The sequence below is a fragment of the Urocitellus parryii genome, chromosome 4 (genome assembly GCF_045843805.1).
Source record: "Urocitellus parryii isolate mUroPar1 chromosome 4, mUroPar1.hap1, whole genome shotgun sequence".
In the NCBI taxonomy this organism is placed as follows: Eukaryota; Metazoa; Chordata; class Mammalia; order Rodentia; family Sciuridae; genus Urocitellus; species Urocitellus parryii.
Window position 1 is genome coordinate 162,569,111 of NC_135534.1, and position 22,851 is coordinate 162,591,961.

The 22,851-nt window shown below is 36.2% G+C and overlaps 1 protein-coding gene across 2 annotated transcripts in view; it reads left to right on the forward strand.

The window, feature by feature from the left end:
* Positions 1 to 22,851, forward strand: part of Focad (focadhesin) — a 283,866-nt gene that overhangs the window by 165,668 nt on the left and 95,347 nt on the right. For both annotated transcript variants that reach the window (XM_026397575.2, XM_077797050.1), the window contains exons 16-20: positions 3,324 to 3,458; positions 7,156 to 7,206; positions 8,111 to 8,194; positions 14,886 to 15,012; positions 19,160 to 19,345. In XM_026397575.2, coding sequence (XP_026253360.2) covers positions 3,324 to 3,458; positions 7,156 to 7,206; positions 8,111 to 8,194; positions 14,886 to 15,012; positions 19,160 to 19,345 — 583 coding nt within the window. The remainder of the gene's footprint in view (positions 1 to 3,323; positions 3,459 to 7,155; positions 7,207 to 8,110; positions 8,195 to 14,885; positions 15,013 to 19,159; positions 19,346 to 22,851) is intronic.

The following is a 22,851-nucleotide window of genomic DNA, read 5'->3' on the forward strand; positions in this document are numbered from 1 at the left end:
CTGAACAAGAAGTCAATCTGCTTTTTGATTATAGACTAGACATGAGCAGTAGATTCAGAATAAGCCAGTATAAGCCAGACTAATCTGATGTGGTTTGATAGAGGACTAGATCTACAAGCTTCAAGGAGACTCATAGTGAGATGGTAATGGGTTGAATCCAGGGAGACTTAGGGCCAGATCTCTAAGATCTAGTTAAGGCTAGCTGAGATTGGATGCTCAGAGGGTCAGAGAAGGCAGTCCCCTGTACCAGAGGCATTCCTGCTCTTACTTTTGTGTGGCAAGTTGGGTTTACAGGTATTCCTTGCAGGTATACCTGACGATGTTTGAGGCCATGCGTATGGCTGGGATTCTGGAATATTTTTTTCACAGTCTGGAGAACCATTTTAGGCATTAGTTTTCAAACTTTGTAGGAAGAAGACTTAAAGTTTTTGAAATCCTTGAAAATCTTCTGAGTATGTGTGCTTATCCCTTTTGATGGAAAGGACAGGATTTTCCTTATACTATTTGGCTGGAGATCTTTTTGACCAACCCCACTAAGTGGATTGTAATGTTTGTGGCAGTGTGAGGGACACCTCCTTGTGATATCTTGATTTATAGAAATGTTCAAATGACAAAGATATTATTGACCCACCTTACATCTGAGTTGTAGTCTTTTCTCTTGCCTGTAGGATATTTCTTGGTGAAGTTGCCCATCAACTCCAATTAAACCTATCTCAAACTGAACTCCTCTACTCCATCTCCTGCAAATATGCTCTTCCTTCTGGTTTCCTTCAATTTTTAACGTTGCTACCATTTGTGCAGGTCTCCAGGACCTAGACATCTCAGTTTTCAATTCATTCCCGAAGTTCTTTTCATTTTTTATTATCTACCTCTGATTTCCCATCCGCACTATTCAGACTCGAATTTCAGAGGAAAACTTACCTGAGGAAGTGGGACTTAAACTAGATCTTGAAACAGCACAGGTTGGAATTAGATAGACATTTAAACTAAGGCATAAGCAAGCATAATTAGTGAGTTCATTGACTTTTTTGGGGGAGAAAATTTTGGAGATTGTTTATATATTAGAGACTAGTGAGAAATAATAACCAGATTGAGGGAGCCGGGACAACTGCCTTAGCTTTGGCTGTAAGATGACCATGTGAATCTTTCATGAGTGGCCTTTCTTTCTGTGTGCTGCTCAACTCGGAAGTCCCTACAGGTGCCAGTATTCCAGGTATTCTGCCATCTGCCAGCCTTTCCCTACTAGCACTCAGCCTTTTGTGCATTTTGGCTTGGTTTATGTGTTCCCTGTCCTTGTGTGTCTGCGTGATTTCTGTCCATTCCTTCTTCAGGTTCCGTCTCAGAACTCACCCTCTCTCCATGCTGTCCCTGGTGAGTCCTACCCAGTGATATTTCTCTCCTCTCTGGATTCCTTTTGAAATTATTTTCTCTTGACGATAGTTCAGACCCAAATCAAGTACCTTTTGGTTTTCTAATTTAGAATCACAGACGTCTCTCTCTCTCCCTTTTTTTTCCAGTAAGTTGGTAAGTTCTTTGAAAGGTTAGTTTGTGTTTTATAATATATTCTTCCTCTTAGTACTGTGCTGGATTGGTAGCTTTTCAGAGAAAAAAAATTTCAAACCCTCATGATTTGTGATATCAGAGTTATTTCTTGGTGTTGTTAGGAGACAGATGTGAATGGTGGGAACACAAGGTTAAGAGAATGATCCTGTAACTAGGCCCCACTTGCTTTATTTTCCAAGAAGCAATTTACCTACAGCCTTGTCTGGCTTAAGTGGATAGACTGTCACTTGCAGGAGAAATGCAGGCATGAAATAATGTTGATAAGAGGAACCCAAGTTACCCTCAAGGTGAGGAGACTTTGTGTGCCTTTTCATAGACCAGATCCCAAAACTCGGGGAGATTAGGATAGTTCCTCCTAACCATAAACTCTGTAAGAATTAATGGCTAAGATTCCAATTCAAGCTGGCCAGCATGGGCTAAAGTGACCTAGAGTTGTCAGGGCAGTAGGGACTTGAGAGTCTGCCTTCTGTCAGTCAAAAGTCAAGAGGTGGACTTGGATGGGACTCTGGAAACTTCTCTGGGATCCCCAGTAAAACTGGAGTGTAGGAAGGACACACTGTCCTTTCCCCTCTCAGTGAATCCACTTTCTCCCTTGAGACTGGCCCCTTTTCCTGTTCCTTGAAACTAATTTCTGTTATTCTAGGTGACATGTTGACATGTCTGATATCTTTCTGACTTGATTGCAAGAATCAGAGTTTGAAGGAGGAGTATTCATGCCACCTCATTCTTTGGAAGGCCCCAGCTCTGTAACATTGTCAATGTGTCTACTGTCATGTCTGCCATTAGTAAATGATGGTTAAATTCAGATCACGTAGTAGATTCTAAGTCAAAGACCATTGTTTTTTTCCACCAATTTATAGAAAGTAGAAAATAAGAGCAAAACCACTAAATTCATTTTCTGGGAGATACTCTATCTGCTGTCTTTTTCTTTGAGCCTCTTAGTTATCTGTATCTGTTAAGTATATATTATTCATTTGTCTTTGACATCTTTTCACTTACTGCCTCTTGTAGTTTTTCTAAATAATTTATTTTTCTAGATGGAGAGAAATTGTGTATATTAATTGCAGCTCAAAGAAGAGATTGAAGTATTTTAGAAAGATTAATCCTGGTTAAACTATCTAATTGATCCATGTTGGCACTCTTCCTGCCTGAGTTTTAAAATTTTAATAAAATACCTATTAGTGAAAAAAATCATCTGTTGTAGTTGAAATTGAACTTAAGAAAGTCTTAAATTGTTATTCTAAGTAATATAATTATTCTCCCATCTCCTTTAAAAGCTTGCAAGGTGCTTTGGATTGAGAATGTATGATTTATATATGTTAATATCCCAGTTTTCTGGGTGGTGATGTGATTTCAGTGAGACTGAAAAACTACAGGACCTATACATACCTGGCTTTAGAATGTGCTAGCATCATCTTACTTGCTTGCATTTTACAGAATGGTTCTTCTGTTGATCTGGAGTGAATTTTGTATGCATGTAGGGTGTGTGTGTATGAGAGAGAAAGGGAGGGAGCAAGAGACCCATAGTTCTATACTTGGGTAACCAAAACAAAGTAGTCAAAAAGCTGGATTTTTGACACAGGCAGGCTGGATTTTCAACAGCTTATATTACAGTTTTCTTTTGAGAGGTAGTAACTTACTAAATCTTCTAGGAATGTTCTTGTTCTTGTCTCTATATAATAAAATACAATATTCTTAACTAATGCCTGGATGTGAGTTGGAGTTTTGTTAGATGTTGACTTCTTCAATCTGCTTCACAGGTTGTTTGTATTCGCTCTACTTGGAAAGCCCTCTCTCCGAAGTTGAGTTGTGACACAAGACCTCTCATTTTGAAGACTCTGAGTGAACTGTTTTCTCTGGTTCCTTCCTTAACAGTCAATACAGCTGAATATGAGGTATGTTTTCAGCGCAGCTACCTTAGCCTGTTTTTACTTTACAAAGACGTGTGACATAATAATTTTTTTTAGAATGAATTTTTGTAATATTTTCTTGGACAAAAATCCTTTAGTGTTTTTTGTTCTGAGAACATGCTGATACTTTTATGGATCCTTATGAGTAGGAGGATTGCTACCCTTATAATTTTGTGTCTTTATGATTTATTTAGCTAAAGGAGACGGAGATTTTATTATGAGAGTATGGTCAAGACTTTTAAAAGCCACTATGTTAAAAATGATGTTTTTAAAATAATAGAATTCATAAGATCAACAGTTTCAAATCATTTTATTAACGTTTTAAGCTCTAAAAAATAATCTAGGAAGACTTTAATAAAGACAAGATAGATTCTTCTAGTTTCGCAGATTACTCAGTGTGATTATAATGAGTTGAAACAATTGGCAGAAGATTCTTTGCCATAAAATTCATATATTGCTGCTTAGCATTTTCTTCATTATCTCTTCTTGGAAAAGAGTGAAATGCATCAGAATATGGCAAACTACATTTATACTTCCACTTTTGTACGTCATATTCTCCTTCGTGTTCACCTCTGTTTCTTTTCCTGCCAGGAGCAGCAGTTGATTTTCACTTGGAGTCTTAGTGAGCTTTCATTTTGATCTAGTGCTTCACAGACTTCATAAAGATTCTAATTGTAGTCCTTTGTGTGTTTTAGAACATATGACTAGATGGGATTATAGGAAACTACTTCTAATAATTCTGATTGCCACCTAATGAATAAAATCAAATCTGTCATTTTTGAGGTTAAATATCTAGCATAGCACCCGGCACATACTGTGTAATTTCTATGTACTTGCTGAATAAACAACTGAACCAATCTAGTGTATTTTGAGTTCATTCTTAAGATGTGTAGACTTTTGTTTTAGGGTATTAAAAAAAGAGTCAATCTGTGACTTCTAGAGTTTATAGTCCACCAACAGTCTTTTTTTTTTTTTTTAAATGGTTGCAGTCCATGGTTACTCGCCCCTCTATTGTCACAAAGCCTGCAGGGCTACTGACAAGGAGCTGGGTCTAGAAATGGAGGCAGGGGCATGTTGTGTGTGTCTGTTTTCTGTCTTCCAGTGCTGAAATCTCATCCTTTGTGTTGCTTGTTCTTTGAATTTCTTTGATTTTATTATAGGTTAATTTATGAAGTGGTTTGTGTGTTGGTTTCTTATTTGCTTATCCATAGCTGTGAATTGTCTTTTGGACTAGATTCAGCCTTCCCCTCTTTTAATTTATTTCAGAGCTGATATAACGTTAAGGTTGCTCTGTTTTTCAGGCAGATTGCTTTGGGACCTTTTTTATCCATTTCTTCCCTCACGGTCAAGGGAGTCACTTAAGTTCCAGTGATCCCCTCAGAAGCAGAAGTGGAGAACTGTTGAGCTCTCTCTCCATCCTTCCCTCTATCTTTCCACCCTCTAAGAAGTCCATTCTTCCATCCTTCCTTCCTCTCCTATCTTTCTGTGTGTTTTTAGATAATTTGTTTTCTTTTAATTGTTTATAACTTGTTTGGATATAAGTCAAAATTGAGTTTAGTTTCTCTAAAGCATTTCTTTATTTTTTTCCATCTATTTTTTATTCTAATTTGTTATATATGATAGCAGGATACATTACAATTCATATTACACATATAGAGCACAATTTTTCATATCTCTGATTGTATACAAAGTATATTCACACCATTCATGTCTTCATACATGTACTTAGGGTAATGATGTCCATCTCATTCCACCATCTTTTTTATCCCCATGCCCGCTCCCTAAAGCATTTCTTCGGTCACTTCTATTCCTGATCACTTCAGTGCCTTATGTTCACCTAAAATGAAGTCCAACCTGTTTACATCTAGCCAATAAGACAATCTCTCTACACCCTGGCCTTTCTCTATTGTCCTGCACCCTGTGTTCCAGAGAAATGAGGCCACCTGTCATTTTTCTACATACTTCCAAACTTTTTCTTTTCTTTTGTTCATGTTGTTCCCTCTGTCCAGACTTTCTGTGTCATTTCTAATTTTACAGTCTGTTTTAGGAAATAAAGAATGGTTTTCACTTATCTCAATCTTTTAATATTTTTCTCTAAGCATAAGCCTATTACTTCCAAAGTTCTTTATGTATAGTGTTATAAGAACTTTTTTTCTGCTACAGAGATACATTTACATATATTCTTTTCTGCTTCAGAATTATGAGTCCATGATTCAATTATAGCATATTTTATGAATTGGTTTGTACAATGCTTGGTATTTTTATTCATCAAGAGACATTTATTAAAATAATACTAGGCTTTAGAGATACTAGTATATAATGATAGATACTATTTTTGAATTCCTATTAAATTCCCAGAACTCTTCTAGTTACTTTATATCAATTAGTTCTAAGATCTCATAGGAACATATTATTTTATTTTATAGCTAAAGAAACTACTAAGGCTTTGGAAGGCCAATTAGGTGTTAAATAATATTTTTTTGAATATCTGCCATGCACCAGGCAAGTACCTTAACTAACATAGTAGTTACCAAGTGAAAACTGGTGCCAAAATCCAGGACTTTCTAGCTCGATAGGTTATATTTTCCATTATAGCATGTTATTTTAGAAGCTCAAATGTTGGTAAAGAGATGGAAGTGACCAATGATAATTATAATAACATTTGATGGGTACAGTTAATCAAAGGGCAATGAAAATATGGAGGAAATGAGAAATATCATTTAGGAGGACTCTAAGGTAACCTCAATTTGTTGGTGCCAATAGGCAGGGATCTTGAAGAATTAGTATATAATGCTACTTCCAGTTGAAGTTCAGGGAATAGAATATGCAAAGACAAGAAGATAGTGGAGAACCATTAATGATTTTGAAGGGCAAGACGTTAGATCTTACTGAAATGAAGAAGATGTTGAATATTGGAAATTGATTTTTATGTTGAACCAATTATTTATTATTTGTCATTTTTAAGAGACTACTCTGAGCTCTCTGGTCTAAATCTTTGAAATAAAAAAAAGACATGGTATGTAAAAAAAAATATTTGTTCATGTTGTTTGGACATAATATATTTACCATTGTTTGGGATACTATATATATATATATATATATATATATATATATATATACACACACACACACACACACATCTATCTATCTATCTATATCTTTTCATCACCATTCTGAACTGTGAGGCAAGAGTCTGTCTGATTAACAATTATACTATGACAACATACAAGAAAATGAAGGGGAAAAAAAAGTCATTGCTCTAAGGAATATACATTCTCCTAGGGTGTTAATCATACCAGATGCTAACGTGTGCCACATGCCTTATGGCTTTTGGAGAAAGATAAACTTTCTCCTAGATAGGGCATTAGGAACAGTGGCATGAAATAGTGACATTTTTATTAGGATTTTAGGGGTCAGTGAGAAATGGTTAGGTTGTAGATTTAATAATCTTAAAATCTCACTGTGTTTAATTTATCTGTGTTTAGATGATAGGTCTGTTTCTGAGTATTTTCATTTTATGAATGATACTCATTCATTTCATTTTATGAATGACAGGTTGAGTCAGTTAATGATGATGTAATTTAAAAAGTGATTTAATTTCCATCATTTGCTACTTCAGATTGCTTATTCTCAGTTTTATCTTTGTTTTTAATTTTTTTCTTTGTATTTTCTAATTTTTCAGAATTTCAAAGTTCAAGTCCTTAGTTTCCTCTGGACTCACACACAAAACAAGGTACTGTCAAGGGTGTCACTGAATCAGAACAAAGCTGGGGCAAGAATCATGAAATAAGGCTCTTAGAATGAGAAATATGAGTAACTCTTTTGAAATGATAACTTCTTGGTTAAAAAAGTGTTCATATGTTTAGATTTTAAAATGTTCTCAATTTATGCCCACTAATACATCTTCATCGTAAAGCATATTTAATTTCTTTAATCCAAAAATTGAAGAGAGATTGTTGACATTCTCATATTTTTATGTGATCTTTTTCATTTCCTGCCTTGCCCCTCCCCCACATTCCAAACAAAAAGTTCAGTTCTGTTTTTTTGTATCATTTCCAATCTGGAGTATAAAGAACAGGGTGTTGGTGATGTTACATCTGACTCATGGGTGAATGAGCTTAGATTCCAAAAGGCCTCCTTGCCCTGTTAGTAGGTGGAGAGCCAGAACCCAAACACTAAACCCAAATTCTAAACCCTCATACTCTTTCCAATAAACCACACTATTTCATGGGGACCTGAGCAATCATGAGTTGCTTTATGGTCAGTGCCCAAATTAGGATAAAAGTTTAATGTTTCTGACCCCTTTGTCCAATGCTCTTTTCTATTTTTATTTGGAACAGATACTCCAGAAAAATGTTTGGCACTGATAATTTTTTCCAGTTGTCCTTACTTCCCTTTTCAGGCCTTTCCACTCCACAGTATTTTCTTTTGAAATGAGGATAGATTTCCTTGCTTTCTCTTCTGAAGTTGCAAGTAAATGTCCTTTTGGCCTAGGCAAGGCTTGAGTACTCTTTCTAATGCATTGACTCTAGAACCTTGGGGTTGGTGAGGGAACATTTTCTTTCTCCCTCTGGATCTGATGTTTAATACATGTTATTTTTTATTTGTTTGTTTTGTTGTTCCTTCACCCTCTCTAGGACCCAATTGTAGCCAATGCTGCATACAAGTCTCTGTCCCACTTTAGTGCAGGAGAACACACCATTCTTCATCTGCCTGAAAAGGTATGCATTTCTGCTTTGTCACTAACATCTCCCGATGACTTCGCTGGGTTTTACCACTTTATTTTAGTCCCTTTCTTAGGAGATTCTTAGCTGATGAATGAATGTATAACTAGACATATTGTCAGTATGTAAGAATTCACATTGTATATTTGCTTCATCTGTTTAAGACTGTAGAGGTCTTATGCTTCCAGATAATGAATTTAAAACTCTAAAGTAGATGAAAGACAGCTGTGGTACACATGAAGTTGTTTTAAGGTGACTGGAGGTGTGCTTGGTCCAGATGCCATTGTAGAAACCATCTTGCTGTCAAGTCAGTGTGCCAATTTGAACTTCAAATCCAGGCATGGGCTGTGGTAGATGAAGATTTCCTACCACTTCTATAGCCAAAGATCTTTATTTGTGATGAATAACACATACCATATAAAAAATCTGCTATTTATTAATATACTGTGAAATTATGTATAGCTGAGCCCTAGAGAGTTGGATGACGATAGTATCTTGAGGTTTAGCACATAGTATGGCATTATTTTAGTTTTAAAAATAAGCTTATTATCTTAGTTTTGAACTAAACAATACAATCTTTTTTTCTGGTATCTATCTAATATAACCAGTTTAAAATGATTAGATCCTGTTATGGAGTTCAATATCTGATTTCATATTTAGTGCCATGATAAGTTCAAATGTATTTGGGTGTTTGTTGAATCACTTTAGGGTATAAAGCAGATGTTGTGTTACATGAAGTTACACGTAATACTACCCAGAAACTATCCTGGAGGTCAAATGGCAAGCAGATTTGGTGTAATTTGTTGGCATCCTTAGGCATTAAAATGGGTTTGGGTTTTTCTTCAGGATTGAGTTTCTACAGCGATTAGATGCCAGTAAGAACCTGGCACTCTTTTGTTTACTGAACTGAATTGGCGCCACCATATGAAAAGAACTAAAAATAGGTTCTTGTAAAACAAATCCTAAATAAGGCAGGATTTTCTATAAAGGACTCATAAAGACAAATTAGATGGCTTGTCATGCAGTGTTTACAAATGGGAAGGCTTAAGTAAAGGTGTTTTATAACGCATATAATTTAAAAAGATGGGACTTCAAGCTGTACTATGGTGACTACAAATTCCCACAGCTGCTTGAAAAAGGAAACAAAGCAATGTGAAACTGATGTGTAAATGCCTACCAAAAGTATAGCGATAGCATCTGGAGAGATACCTTTTTAATTTTTTTAAAAATAAGCAATTGCTCATTTAGATCACAGCATAAACATTTATTTTTAGCAATTATTCTTGAAATATTCCCTCTGGAGCAATAGGTTTTATTACACAATTCCCATGTACTGTTGATTGTTTATTCTCCCCTACTTTGTGACGTTAGGATGACATTCAGTTTCTGATTGTTGGAATTTATACTCAGTTAAATGCTATACTGTGTCAAATAGTAGCTACTTTCTTACTCAAACTCTTCTATATCCTTCAATCCCTGAATAGCTATAAATAGTTCTTTATACATAAATAGTATGTTTATGTATAAACATACATAAATAGTATGTTTCTTCCAACATAAATAGTATGTTTGGTCCAGAAGATGAGTGCCACTGTTGAAACCACCTTGCTGTCAAGTCAGCACACTATCTTGAATTTGATGTTTGTTATTTATCACAAATAAAGATCTTAGGCTACACAGGTGGTAGGAAATCTTTGTCTACCACAGACCATGCCTGAATCTGAAGTTCAAGATGGTGTGCTGATTTGGCAGCAAGGTGGTTTCTATAGTGGCACCCATCTTCTGAACCAAGCATAATATTTATGCTGGAAGGTATAAGCACGTACATCTGTTTGGGCTTCCACTATCTGAATGCAAAGAGTGGTAAAGCAGTGCTGTACAGCTTACTCTTTTGTGGCTATATTTCTTGACCTTTTTTCTGTCTTAATCCTCTTCTGGGATATATTCTTCTTCCAAAAGTAGCAGTGGCTCACCATGTGGAGAGTCTCAACTGAGGTTGTGAGGAGGTGGTGTAAGTGGTTGGAAAGTCTTTCCTCACTTTGATTTCCTAGCCTCTCATACAGAGGATCTGTCTCCTCACCAAAAATCATCACTTGCAAGACTGCGTCATGTATTCTTCCTTTTATCTATTATTTTCAGTTTGGTTCTTTAAATACCTGAAGACTAAAAGCCAGAAATTGTTCAGTGGGTTCATATCCCAAACAAGTCCCCCAAAGGCTAAGGATATAACTATTTTGTAAATGATAGCAGTGATGTGCAACAGGCTCATTTTCATTAAAAGTATTTTCCAATGTTTGCAAAGCCCCTGCTAGGTAGGCACTTCTATCATGTGAAAACTAAGATTCTTCTTTGTTATCAAAGATTACTTATTCTGTACCAAGGGCAACTGTGTTACTCATAAGACTTAAAATCCCTATATACTTTTCCAGTGAAATTATATCCACATTCTTTCTTTCTGCTTGTGGAAACATGTGAAATGAACTTTGAGCCCACAATGAATTCTAAGTAGAATTAATTAAAAATAATGTATCCTTAAAAACATGACTACCTTCGTAAATTATAATTAAGCTACTTTGATAAGTACTATTTTCCTTTAAATTTACTCAAGAAGTCTTTCTTGTTAATTGGTGGAAATCAATTTGTAGTATATGACTTGTTGAAAGTTAACAGGTAGAATAGAAGGAATGAGAAGAGTGCCAGACATCAGAAGGAAAATGTAGGGCTGAATGAAACAGTTCATCTAAAGCAAGATGGACAATGTCCAGTGGATAGTAGAGCTGAATGAGATCCCATGTGAGCTGATACCACATCCATTAAATTATCTTTCTTGTCACTGACTTGTTATTAGGACACTCTGTGGAACTAGAGGTGATGAATACCCAACATTTGCATCAGTTTAATGATGATTTGTTGGACATCTACTGTTAGACCCTGTTTTGTGAGCTGGGGATGTTGAATGGATGCATGTATTTTGTTATTACTGGTACCTTTGTACCACTTAAAATGCAGATCAAAAGTTGGTTCCAAAATTTGGGGGGACTTTTTTGAGGACTCATTGATTCTAATGTTGAAAAAAATGACAAGAATGATTTTTCCCTTTTAGCTCTTTACTGATCTGTCCTGCCTTAGTTAGCACTGCCCTCTCAAAGGGGGAAAAAATAAAACAAGTACATAGAGTTGCTTTTCTGGTAAAAGAGTTAGAAATGGATATGTGTTCAGGTAGGAGATATTGATTCCCTTCTCTGATTCAAACTCATTAAAAATCTTCAGCTATTTAAAAATTAAACTTTTTATTATAGAGATCTTAAGATAGATTGTTTTGTTGATTTCTGGAGTTAATTTTAGAAGTAATATAAAAGAACTCATTATGCATCTAGGGTTGGTATAAATATGGCGTAACCCGTTTGGCTTTGATTTAAGTGAATGTCACTGCATTCATCAGAAGCTGTTTCTCTTTTTAACTGAATTTATGCAGATACTTGACATGTTCCAAATTAAAATCCTCTGTTTATGCACAGACTCTGGGATTTTCATAGGTTATACACACAGAAAGGTGGTTGAAAGGTTATCTGGCTCGGAACTTGGAGGGGAAGGCATTTTGTAGGCTAAGCTTTCCAGTATTCAATTTGAAGCAGATTTGAAAAGTAATTCGTCAGCTTATATTTTTGGCTTTCCATTTAAGTTTTTCAACACAGCTTAGCTATAATTGGAAGGGCTTTGTTGTTGTTGCATGTGTGTTTTAAATGGAGATGCAGTTGTTCCAGGGTTTTTTAGCAGCTGATGGAATCCAATTGCCAAAATTTTATGACTTCAACAGGTATTCTTTCATAAGACTTATTTTAATTCTTGCCAGCTATACTCACATTGAGCGTATTCAATTGTTGCACACAAACCAATGGAGGATACGGGTGTTTGCATAGGGAAGCTGAAACAAATAATTCTTTAAAAAGTGAGAAGAGAAGGAGGGAAATGGAATGGAATGGAGGTCCAACAAATAATAAGTGCTAATTTGTCCAAGAGAATCAGCTCACCTTTGAAGAAAAAAATAATGAAAGTGTGATCATATCAGGCAGGTGCGCAGCCCACACCTATAATCCCAGCGGCTCAGGAGGCTGAGGCAGGAGGATCGTGAGTTCAAAGACATCCTCAGCAATTTAGTGAGGTGCTAAGCAACTCACTCTAATCCGTTTCTAAATAAAATACAAAATAGGGCTGGGGATGTGGCTCAGTGGTTGAGTACCCCTGAGTTCAATCCCTGGTACCCCCTTTCTCCCCCCAAAAAGAAGGAAAAGAGTGTGATCATATCATTATAAAAACATGGAGTTTATTATCTGCATTTAAATGATTGTACAGCTCTTTCTTTGTAATAATTTATGCGTATCCAAGATGTAGACATATGCTATTCATTGCACAGCAGATACATTAATATAAGCATCCAGTTGCTTGAATAGGAAATTGGATAAATTGGATGGATAGATCAGTTTTCTTTATTCTCTTCATGGTAGCTCTTTCTCTTGTGTCTTTTAGAAATATTGATGGCCTGAATACTGTTTGGGTTGACTAAGCAGAAGGACTGGATAGGTTAAAGTATGTTCAACAGTGATATCCCTTTTACAGCAAATAATTCTGAAAACATTTGGTCCTTCAGCATTCTTTCTACACAGGTTCATAACAATTCCCTCTGGTGGAGGTGGTGGCAAAGCCTGTGTGGCTCATCTTCCTCCTCCTCTCTTCCTGCCTCCTTCCTTTCTTTATAGACAGGTTTACTAACATATAATTCACACACCATACAGACACTCATTTAAACTGTACAATTCTGTGTTTTAATATATTTAAAGAACTGGGCATCTAATCACAGACCAAGCACATTTTAATTTTAGAACCCTTTTCTCCCTAAGAGAAACTCTATTAGTAGTCAATCCACATTACCCCCTTTCCCCAACCCTCAAACCTAAGCAACATTTGCTCTGCCTTCTGTCTCTATAAGATTGTGTATTCTGGTCCTTCTGATACATACAAGATACACTCTTTTGTGGCTGATTTCCTTCAAAGTTCTCTTATGTGTAGCATGTATCTATATTTTACTCCTTTTTATAACTGAATTATATTCCCTTGTATGGATATGCCACATTTTGCCTATATATCCATCAATTGATGAACCATTGGGTTTGTTTCCATTTTGGAGCTCTTATGAATAATACTACTATGAACTTTTATATGCAATTTTTTATGTGATTATGTTTTGATTTCTCTTGGTTATAGACCTAGAAGTGGAATTGCTGGGCCACACAGGGATTATGTTTTCCTAAAGAACTATGGTTTGTCAAAAAGGGTGTGAGGCTGAGGGGCACAGAAACAACTCCTTTCTTCACGATGTTTTAGATCACTTTAGTTATCTCTAAGATAACTCTTGATCATAGTAAACCTAGAAAATTCCAATATATATGCAGATGAGAAACACTTGGGAAACCCTAATTGTTAGAACCAAAAGGTTTCCAAACCTGCCAGTTTCTCTCTGGTATGCAGTGTTGTCAGTGAACATCTTTGTATGTGATATTATCTCTTTAGGTGTAGCCGGTTCAATATTGAGTCTTGTCTTGGAAAGTACTCAGGTGGTCAAGTTGCTTTCACTCTAGTGAAGAGAATGCTAGTTATGGTTGAAAGGCTTCATTGGAGTTCAGATTATTATACTTAGGAGAAGCATTTCCTCTCGTTTTTCCTCTATCCCTCTGCAAGAGTCCTGACTCAGTGCAGTTCCTAAATGAAACAGTGCTTTGGGGACCTATGAAGAAGGCAGTCTGCAGGAATTGTTAATTATTTCTAAAAATAACTCCGGGAGACAGGCTAATGGTAATGACTGGGTTCTGGAACTTTATGGTTATAGCAACCACTTTTTATATTTTGATTTCCTCCCCTAATGCTTAATTATCTCCATGTGGGCATTATGATGGTATGTCATTGAAAGTATTAAAAATTTAATTAATTGCTTAACAGTTATATCTTGTGAAAACTATGATAGTGGCAATCTTTTTACATTTTTTTATTTTTGGTTCACACAAACCTAACTAATCACAGAGCAACCACAAAATCTTCAAAATGCAAATTAGATACCATAAAGTATAGCTACCAATTACAGATTTTACTGTTTTTATATTCTGTAGCAACAAACTGCCAAGTCTTTAAAAAAAAAAAAAGTCAACTGAATCCTTTTGTCGTTCCCTGATCTTTGTTATATCTCTACTGGAATATTGTAAGTTTTTTTGTACAAGTATAGCTAGAACCACAAAATTAAAAAAAAAAAAGTATTCAGACAAGGCAAATACTTAATTGTAAGCCATAAAAGTTCAATATATTGGATATGTTAGTGTTTACATTTTATTTTTGGATGATGTAGAATTTCCTTCGTTTTCTGCGATAATCACTGCTTATGCTGGCTTATGGTGATTTTCTCCTTTTATTACTGTTAGTTCTTTAAATGGTTCTGAGATTGTATTAGATAAGGCAGCTGAAATTTACTATTCAATTAGGAACATAAATAGAAATTATTATTAAGAAATTATTTTTAATGGCCTTTTGACATTATAGAGTGATAAAATCTAACAATTTAAAAATCTTGACAGGTACAAAAAACACAAAGATTTCCATAATTTACTTCATATCATCTTCCCTATAATATTTTTCATTTCAGATAAGACCAGAAATCCCTATTCCTGATGAGATGGATGAAGATGAAGAGGAGGAAGATGTGGATCTTTCGGTTCCTGGTCCTTGCTATTTGAAACTGTTGTCACTCACTCCTCCTTTGGTTTTACCAGGTGACTCCTATTTGGTTGCAGGGAAGCTAGCATGTTTCAGTGATTTTACCATCTGATTTATTTTTTTATTGTTGTTGTGATATGTTTATACTGTAGTTTAATTTAACTTGAGGTATTTCCTTTCTAATTGAAATGCTAGGTGCCCTCATCTCTCCTGTGTAGACTGCTTTAAGTAGTGCCATGTTCAAGACACACCAAAAACCACTGGACTTGAGTACAATTGAACTGGAAAACTAGTTTAAACAATTGGTCTCACTGACAATTAAAATTCATTTTCAAAGCTAAATTTATTCTGTAAGACAAATTTGTTGTGGGACTTTAGGTCACTGGTTTAATTAATGCCTCTTTGTTAATATGTTAACGTGAAAAGATCCTTAGATTATAGACTCGTTATGTAGTTTCATCATTATAAGTTTATTCTTTGTATTAAGTAATCCAAAGATATTATAGATGTTTGAGAGCCATGAATTATTGCTTTTTAAAATGGCTCAAATTGTATGGGCATTCGACTTTTTGTAAAAGCTTATAGGACTTTGGCTTTTAAAAAAGTATTCCAGTGCATAAATGTGATAGTCACTTATTCTATGTGTATGTCATATTTAGAAATATTCATATGCCTCATTACTATATCTAACGTAGGAAACCATAGGTTGTCCCATCTGAGAAATTTGTTTGCTTGTGAACTATAGTTGGGATTTTGCCTTATTATAAATTTTATTTTCTGATTATTAAAAAAATTTAAAATTCCCCAAGTAAAAAGTGATCAGTAACTTTTCAGTATTAGTTATATTTTACTCTTTGCTCTAATTCTACTTTTGAAGTTTAATTTAGTGAAAACCATCATCACACTAGCCTAGCCTAAGTTTCTTTTCTTGGTTTCTTCCTCATGGAGATTCCTGAGATATTGTGTGAAATATATTATTTATTTCTACACTAAATAAACTCCTGTCCCTGCCTTCTTTTCACTGAGAAAAATTGAATGGTACAGCTCACACAGAGATTTCACTGATGTTTAAAACAAGCCTTAAAGACTTGCTCACTGTTTTCTTTTTTCCCCCACTTTCTACCTCAGAGCTCTTCAGAATCTAGAACCTTCCCTTAACACAAGCCTTGTCATCTAGAGTTCTTCTTGTACCTAAGAAAACCTTGGGGCCAGAAGTCCTTTTGGGCTTTTTAAATGACTTTTTTCTCCTCTTACATGCAATCCCCATTCCAGCCCTGTGGCACTAGGAGAACCTGGGGATTGAGAAAGAGGTGGGATTGTGAAGCTGTGCAGTTGTGTCTGTCCTCCCAGTGCGTACAGTGCTATAGTGGCCTTTGGCTCTTCTGTGGAGTCTGTTTGATGGCTACCAGTGCCTTTCCCCAAGAAGGGGAGGGATCAAGATCAACAACTGTGGTTGTTTTGAGAAAATTCAGTTGGCTAGGTAGTCCAAATGCCAGCTATGTCTGGCAAACCATCACCATGGACAAAGTTTTCCATTTTTCCCTTTTCCTCATTACTATAGAACTAAAATACCAGGACAAAGGTGCCAGCCTTAGGAATGTAGACCACAGAATATAGGATGGATGATATATGATGTCCCCAGGTGCTGCAGGTAGAAAAGTGGATTGTGTTGAGATTCAGTGAATCCTGGCCCTTTTCTTCCTTTCAAATAAACACAAAAGCAGCTGCAAACTACATCTAGTAATTTGCTTGATTTTATGTTGTTATTATTGACTTTAAAAAATGTCCTATTTAAAAATAATTTTAGATGTTAAGCAGTTGTAAGTAGTTGAGAGAGTTCCTGTGTGCCTTTTACTCGGCTGCCCTTTTGATAACTTCTCACATAACATTAATGTGTTGCTAAAACCATGAAATTGACATTGGCACAATATTATTAACTATATTATAGACCTATTTGGAGCTTACTACTTATTTTCAGTATGTAGAGTTTTTGGATTAGCTTTTTTCACTCAAGGTAGTATACTTGAGATCCTTCCAAGTTGTTGCCTGTATTAGTTGGCTTTATTTTTCTTTGTTTGTAATTAGTAAATGGTACTCCATTGTGTTGATATACTACAGTTTATTAGTTTTTGAAGGCCATTTGGGTTGTTTAAAAAAATTGTAGGACATCCTACAGATTTTCAGCCTCTTTTCAGATTCTCACCTGGTCAACTGTAAGGAGGAGACCAGGGCAAGACTCTAAGACAATGGAAAAAAAAATCCTAGTTGCTAGCTAGGGAAATAGGGTGTTCTGTGTGTTAGCTCCATTCAGTCTCCTGAATAAACTTTATTTAAAACTTTTTTTTGGGGGGGGGCATGGAGTTATTTAAAAGTGTCTAAAATGCTGTGGAGCTCGGTAGGTAGACAAGTATCCATTTCTGGCTTAGTCTATTTGCAGACGTGTACCTGTTCCTTGGCATGTGTGCTTATCCCTTTTGTTGGAATCCAATCATTATTGAGAAGGCACATAGTTACTTTGTTACCATCATGCCACTATCTTCACAAACAAATGATTCATAGACACATTCTGAAAGTCCATACTTAGCTTGAAGTAGTTATACCTATGCCTTAGTATGCAGGAATTGGGGTCTTTGGTCTGCAATTGGAATTTGGACGTCAGGGCCTTCAGGAGAGATGCAGACTATAGCAACTACTGGAAGGTGTCTGGGGGGTGCATTCCCTGACCTCACTTTGTTTTAATCTCTGATCTCCTGCCATTGTCTCTCACTAGTTGAAGCCAACAAAAACCAGAGAACAAGGGAGCCTGCTGATGTGTTTCTTAAGAGTTGTTATTGTAGGGCACAAAGTGGGGTTGAGAATAGTAGAGGATAGAGCTGATGAATAAATGGAAAACATCCCACATAGGTATCTTTCTGGGGTTTGAATAGAGAAGCTTGATTTGATCTGGGAGATTTTTGTATCAGGAGGACAGAACTGGGCATGTAATAGGTGCTCCATCAAGCACTTGCTGCCTTTATTTAAAGGAGACCTTTAGATAGGTATACTTGAAATGAAATTCCAGCAAAATGGGGTGGATCCTTGCTTTTTGTTCCTTTAAGAGGTATATGTAGTAGTTTGCTTTTTTGTTTACCATTCCATGTGATTTGTTTACCTTTACTGTTTCTTTGTTTCTGTATTGGGCAACCTCTAGTGGTCCTTAGGAAAATGACACTTGAATATAAACACATACTGCTATCAAATTCATTTTTTAATAATTGTTCTAATATTACTACAGAATGATAATTGTTCATGAAAAGCTTCCCTTGAAACACCTGAAGGTCAAGAAAGAACAGATCAATCTGGGACTGATGTGTTCCAGATAGAAGGAACAAAAAGTTCAGGGACCCTGAGTAAAATACCAACTTCGTATTTTTGAGGAATGGAAAGAATCCATTTGGAAGTGTGGCTTAAATATGGAGAGAAAGGGTGGGTGGTAGAGATGAGGTAAGAGGGAGAGGGATGATCATGATCCTTCAGTCATGGTCAGAGGTTGTGAAGTCATTCTACACACAGTGAAAAGTCAGACATTGTTAGGGAAGGGAGTGATAACATTCTGCCTCCTGGGTAGCAGGAATAGAAACTAAGAAACTAGTTCTTACATTAATATTTATGAGGAAGAGAGAAAATGATAACTAGGTAAGTGGCAATAAAATTGGAGGTAAACAGATGGATTAGGGATATGCTTTGAAGGTGAAGCCAGAAGGATTTGCTAATGGATTATATGTGGGACATGAGGAACTGAGAATGACTCCTGTTTCCAGGGGACGGGGGTACCTGGGATTGAACTCAGGGACACTTGACCACTGAGCCACATCCCTAGCCCTATTTTGTATTTTATTTAGAATCAGGGTCTCACTGAGTTGCTTAGTGCCTTGCTTTTGCTGAGGCTGGCTTTGAACTTGCGATGCTTCTGCCTCAGCCTCCCAAGCTGCTGGAAATACAGGTGTGTGCCTCTGCACTTGGTGACTCCTCAGTTTTTAAGCTTGAATAACTTGGTGTCATGTTCTAAGTGGTGAAGACTAAGAAATGCATGTGGGGACCAAGAGTTTTTAACCATGTAAAGTTCAATCTGATATATAGCTTAGATGCTCTTATATGAATTAAGAATAAACATCTGTCTTCCAGAATACTGTATTTACTTCATTTTTTCCCCTCCATTTTCAGCTTTGGAGAAATTTTTTACATCACTTGTGAAGCAAGAAATGGTGAATATGCCACGTGGAATCTATCATTCAGCGTTAAAGGGAGGTATCCGCTCAGACCAAGGAAAGACTATAGCAGGAATCCCCAATTTTATATTGAAAATGTATGAAACAAACAAGCAACCAGGATTGAAACCTGGCCTGGCAGGTAAGAGTAGTGCATTCATGGTATCAAGGCATAAGTTCTTCTTCTTCTTCTTTTTTTTTTTTTTTTTGTGGTGCTGGGGATTGAACCTAGGGCATTGTGCGTGCAAGGCAAGCACTCTACCAACTGAGCTATACCCGCAGCCTGAGGTAAAGTTCTTAATGTTCTTATTTAAATTCCCTTCAAAGTAGGAGTTAATAGATCATGGCAGGGCATTGCTACTATTGCTGCCACTAACATCCAGATGCAGCTTGGATGAATTACAAAAATAAATAATCACATTTTAAAAGGTACCAGAGAACTGTATAAGCAAAGACATAAAATTTCAGAATGGAATTTTAGAACTGCTTATCTCCCAGTGGAGGAAATTCACTCATTCTGATTTTGGGTTAAGTTTAGGGGAAGGTCCAGGTACAGGTCTGGCCTGTTGGAGGAAAGAGAAACTAATGAGGATTTTAGTGGTGACATGAATCTAGATTGGCAAATTGGGAGATTTTCCTCATAGGACATTTTTTTTTTTTTTTAAATTTGGGGTTTGCTCCAAAAATGAAAAAGCTATTTGAAAAGCTTCTGAAAGGGGCTGGGGATGTGGCTCAAGTGGTAGCGCGCTTGCCTGGCATGCGTGCGGCCCGGGTTCGATCCTCAGCACCACAAACAAACAAAGATGTTCTGTCTGCTGAAAACTGAAACTAAACTAAAATAAAATAAATATTAAAAAAAATTCTCTCTCTCACTCTCTCTTTAAAAAAAAAAAAAAAAGCTTCTGAAAGGCAAAGTGAAATCTCCTTTGGTCTTTGGCCTTGTGGTGCTTAGGAAACAAAGACTGGCTAAGAAAATGGACCTTAAAACAAAGTAGGCAAGAGCTGAAAATCCCTGAAGTGGTGAATTGATAGTGAAATCTATAGCCACTCTTACCTGGGTGCACTTGTGAATTATGGTCACAGCTGGAGTGGCAGCCTTCAGGCTCCCCCTAGCAAGAGGCTGGTGTGCCACAGTCTGGCTGGGCACAATCAGGAGCCACTTGTCAAAAGAAACTATATTTTTAGAACCACGCAAGCCAAACAAAACAGCTCCTCAGAAAAAACCCTCAGAGCCCAACTGCCACCACCGGCTTCCCACAGGCCTCTCCCAAAACCACAAGCCTCTCCACCTCCCACAATCCTCCTGTTCTTGAGGCCGATTGGCTGGGTCATGTGGGCGGAGCCAAAAAACGTCCCCCAATGAGCAGCTCCATAGTCTGAAAGGGCAGGGAAACAGCCCAATGAGCATCACCGCAGAGGAGCCAATCAGCTAGAAGTTGCTGGGGCTGCTGTGGGCCAATCATCAGCTGGCAGTCCGAAAGTTTGCTGGGGCCCATTCGGCTGTGGCTCTCAGCACTGGTGCAGGAGGTGGAAAACCAGAGATTTTGGCCTTCATGTGGTGCTAAGCAACGTGAAGAACCTCAAACACAGAATCTGTTTTTTCCGTAAGATATTTGCCAGGATTTAATAGTTTATGATATGGGAGGTTAAAGAGCTAAATTTAAGAGGGCAGACCTGACTCTCCCATAATCTTGCCAGATTGGGGAGTCAAAGACTCATTAGACAATCGATCAGTTGAAAATCTTGGATGTGGGGATGTGGAATGGGGTATAGAAGGAGAATGACATGCTCCAGGAACAGGACTGAATGGAAATAGATTTCACAAAACTACCATCAAGCTCAACCAAGGTTAACCCATAATTAGTTCTTTACCCAGTCTGTCTGAACAAGGGAGAGGAAAACTACTGTATGATAAATATCAATATTTTTATAGCATCTGTGGTTCTTTTATACACTGTCTAAAACACAAAGAAACAGTACAAAAAAGAACCAAGAAATAAAGGGGATATTTCATGGAAATAAAGAAGGCACTCCATTAAGAAAATATAATTCTAATTGATGTATGTGAAATAACCACTTCAAAATATATTTTAAAATGAGGAGAACTAAAAGAGGAAACAGACCAACCTACAATAGTACTAGAAGCTTCTTTTCACTGGCTAGCAGAGTAGGCAACTCGGTTCACAAAATATATGAATAATATATGAATGAACATATTGATATATAGACTATTGTACATTACAATAAGAAAATTCATATTCTTTTTAACAGTACATGAAAAATTTACCAAAATTACATATGAAGGACCAATATTGAGGTCACTTAGAATCTATCCTTAGATTACAAAGGGGTTAAACTAAAAGTAAATAACAAAAGTATAACTGGAATATCTTCAGAGGCCTGGAAATTGAACAATATGCTTTAAAATAAGCCATGGGTGAGAGAAAACAATGAAAATGGAAAATAAAAAAATAGTTTGACACATTCATTATTTGAAGACATGATTATCTACATAGAAAATTCAAAATAATCTACAGATTAATTACCAAAATTAGAAAATGAATTCAGGAGTACGCCATATGTACAAAGGTAGAAAATGAAATTTAAAAACTATAATAGCATCAAAAATATCAAGTATCTAAAACAAATTTATAACTTGGATCATGAAAGCTATAAAATATTGTTTTTTTTCATTTTTTAAAATTAATTTATTTGCAAAATATTATTGAGAGGAAAAAATATTAAGTGGAGTGGCATGCCATGTTTATGGACTAGAAGAATGCATGTTGTAAGAATATACCTTCTCACCAAATTAATATGTAGATTCAACTCAATCACAGTCTATACTGGAAATTGATAAGCTGATTCCAGAATCTGTGTGGAAATGCAAAAGGCCAAGAATAATCTAGCAATCTTGAGGCAAAACAAAGTAGGAGGATGTACTTTACCAGATTGGAAGACCTATTATAAACCCACAATAATTGAAAGGGTGGTATTAGTGCCAGGACTGATGGTCTGACCAATGAAGAATACAGAGCATACACACACACACACACACACACACACACACACAATCACTAGATTTATGGAAAAGGTAACATTACAGTACTGTGGAGTGAATGTGTGGTCTTTTGTACAAGTAATTCTGTAATTTGAAGCTCTAATTATAAAAAGAATGGCAAATTAATTAAAATTAAGAACATGTATTAATGAAACTATATTAATGGAGAGTGAAAAGGCAAGTTAGAGAATGCACAAAGGTATTTACAACATATGTCTGATAAAGGACTCATTCAGAATGTATAAAGACCTTTGTAAATCAGTGAGTAAAAGACACTCAGTAGAAAAAGCAGGAAAATGGTTTTAATGGATGCTTCAAGAAGAGAGTGTTCAAATGTCCAGTGAACATATGAGATGATGGTCAATTCAACTTCATTAACTTCAGAATGTTTTTTTCTTTTTTTTTTTTTGGTACTGGTGATTGAACTCGGGGGCACTCATCCACTGAGCCACATCCCCAGCCTTATTTTGTATTTTATTTAGAGACATTATCTCACATGTGAGTTTTTGGGGATCACTTCAGATCCAAACTATAACAATAAGTAATGTAGAAATGATTTTAAAGTATACAGAGGATGTGAATAGATT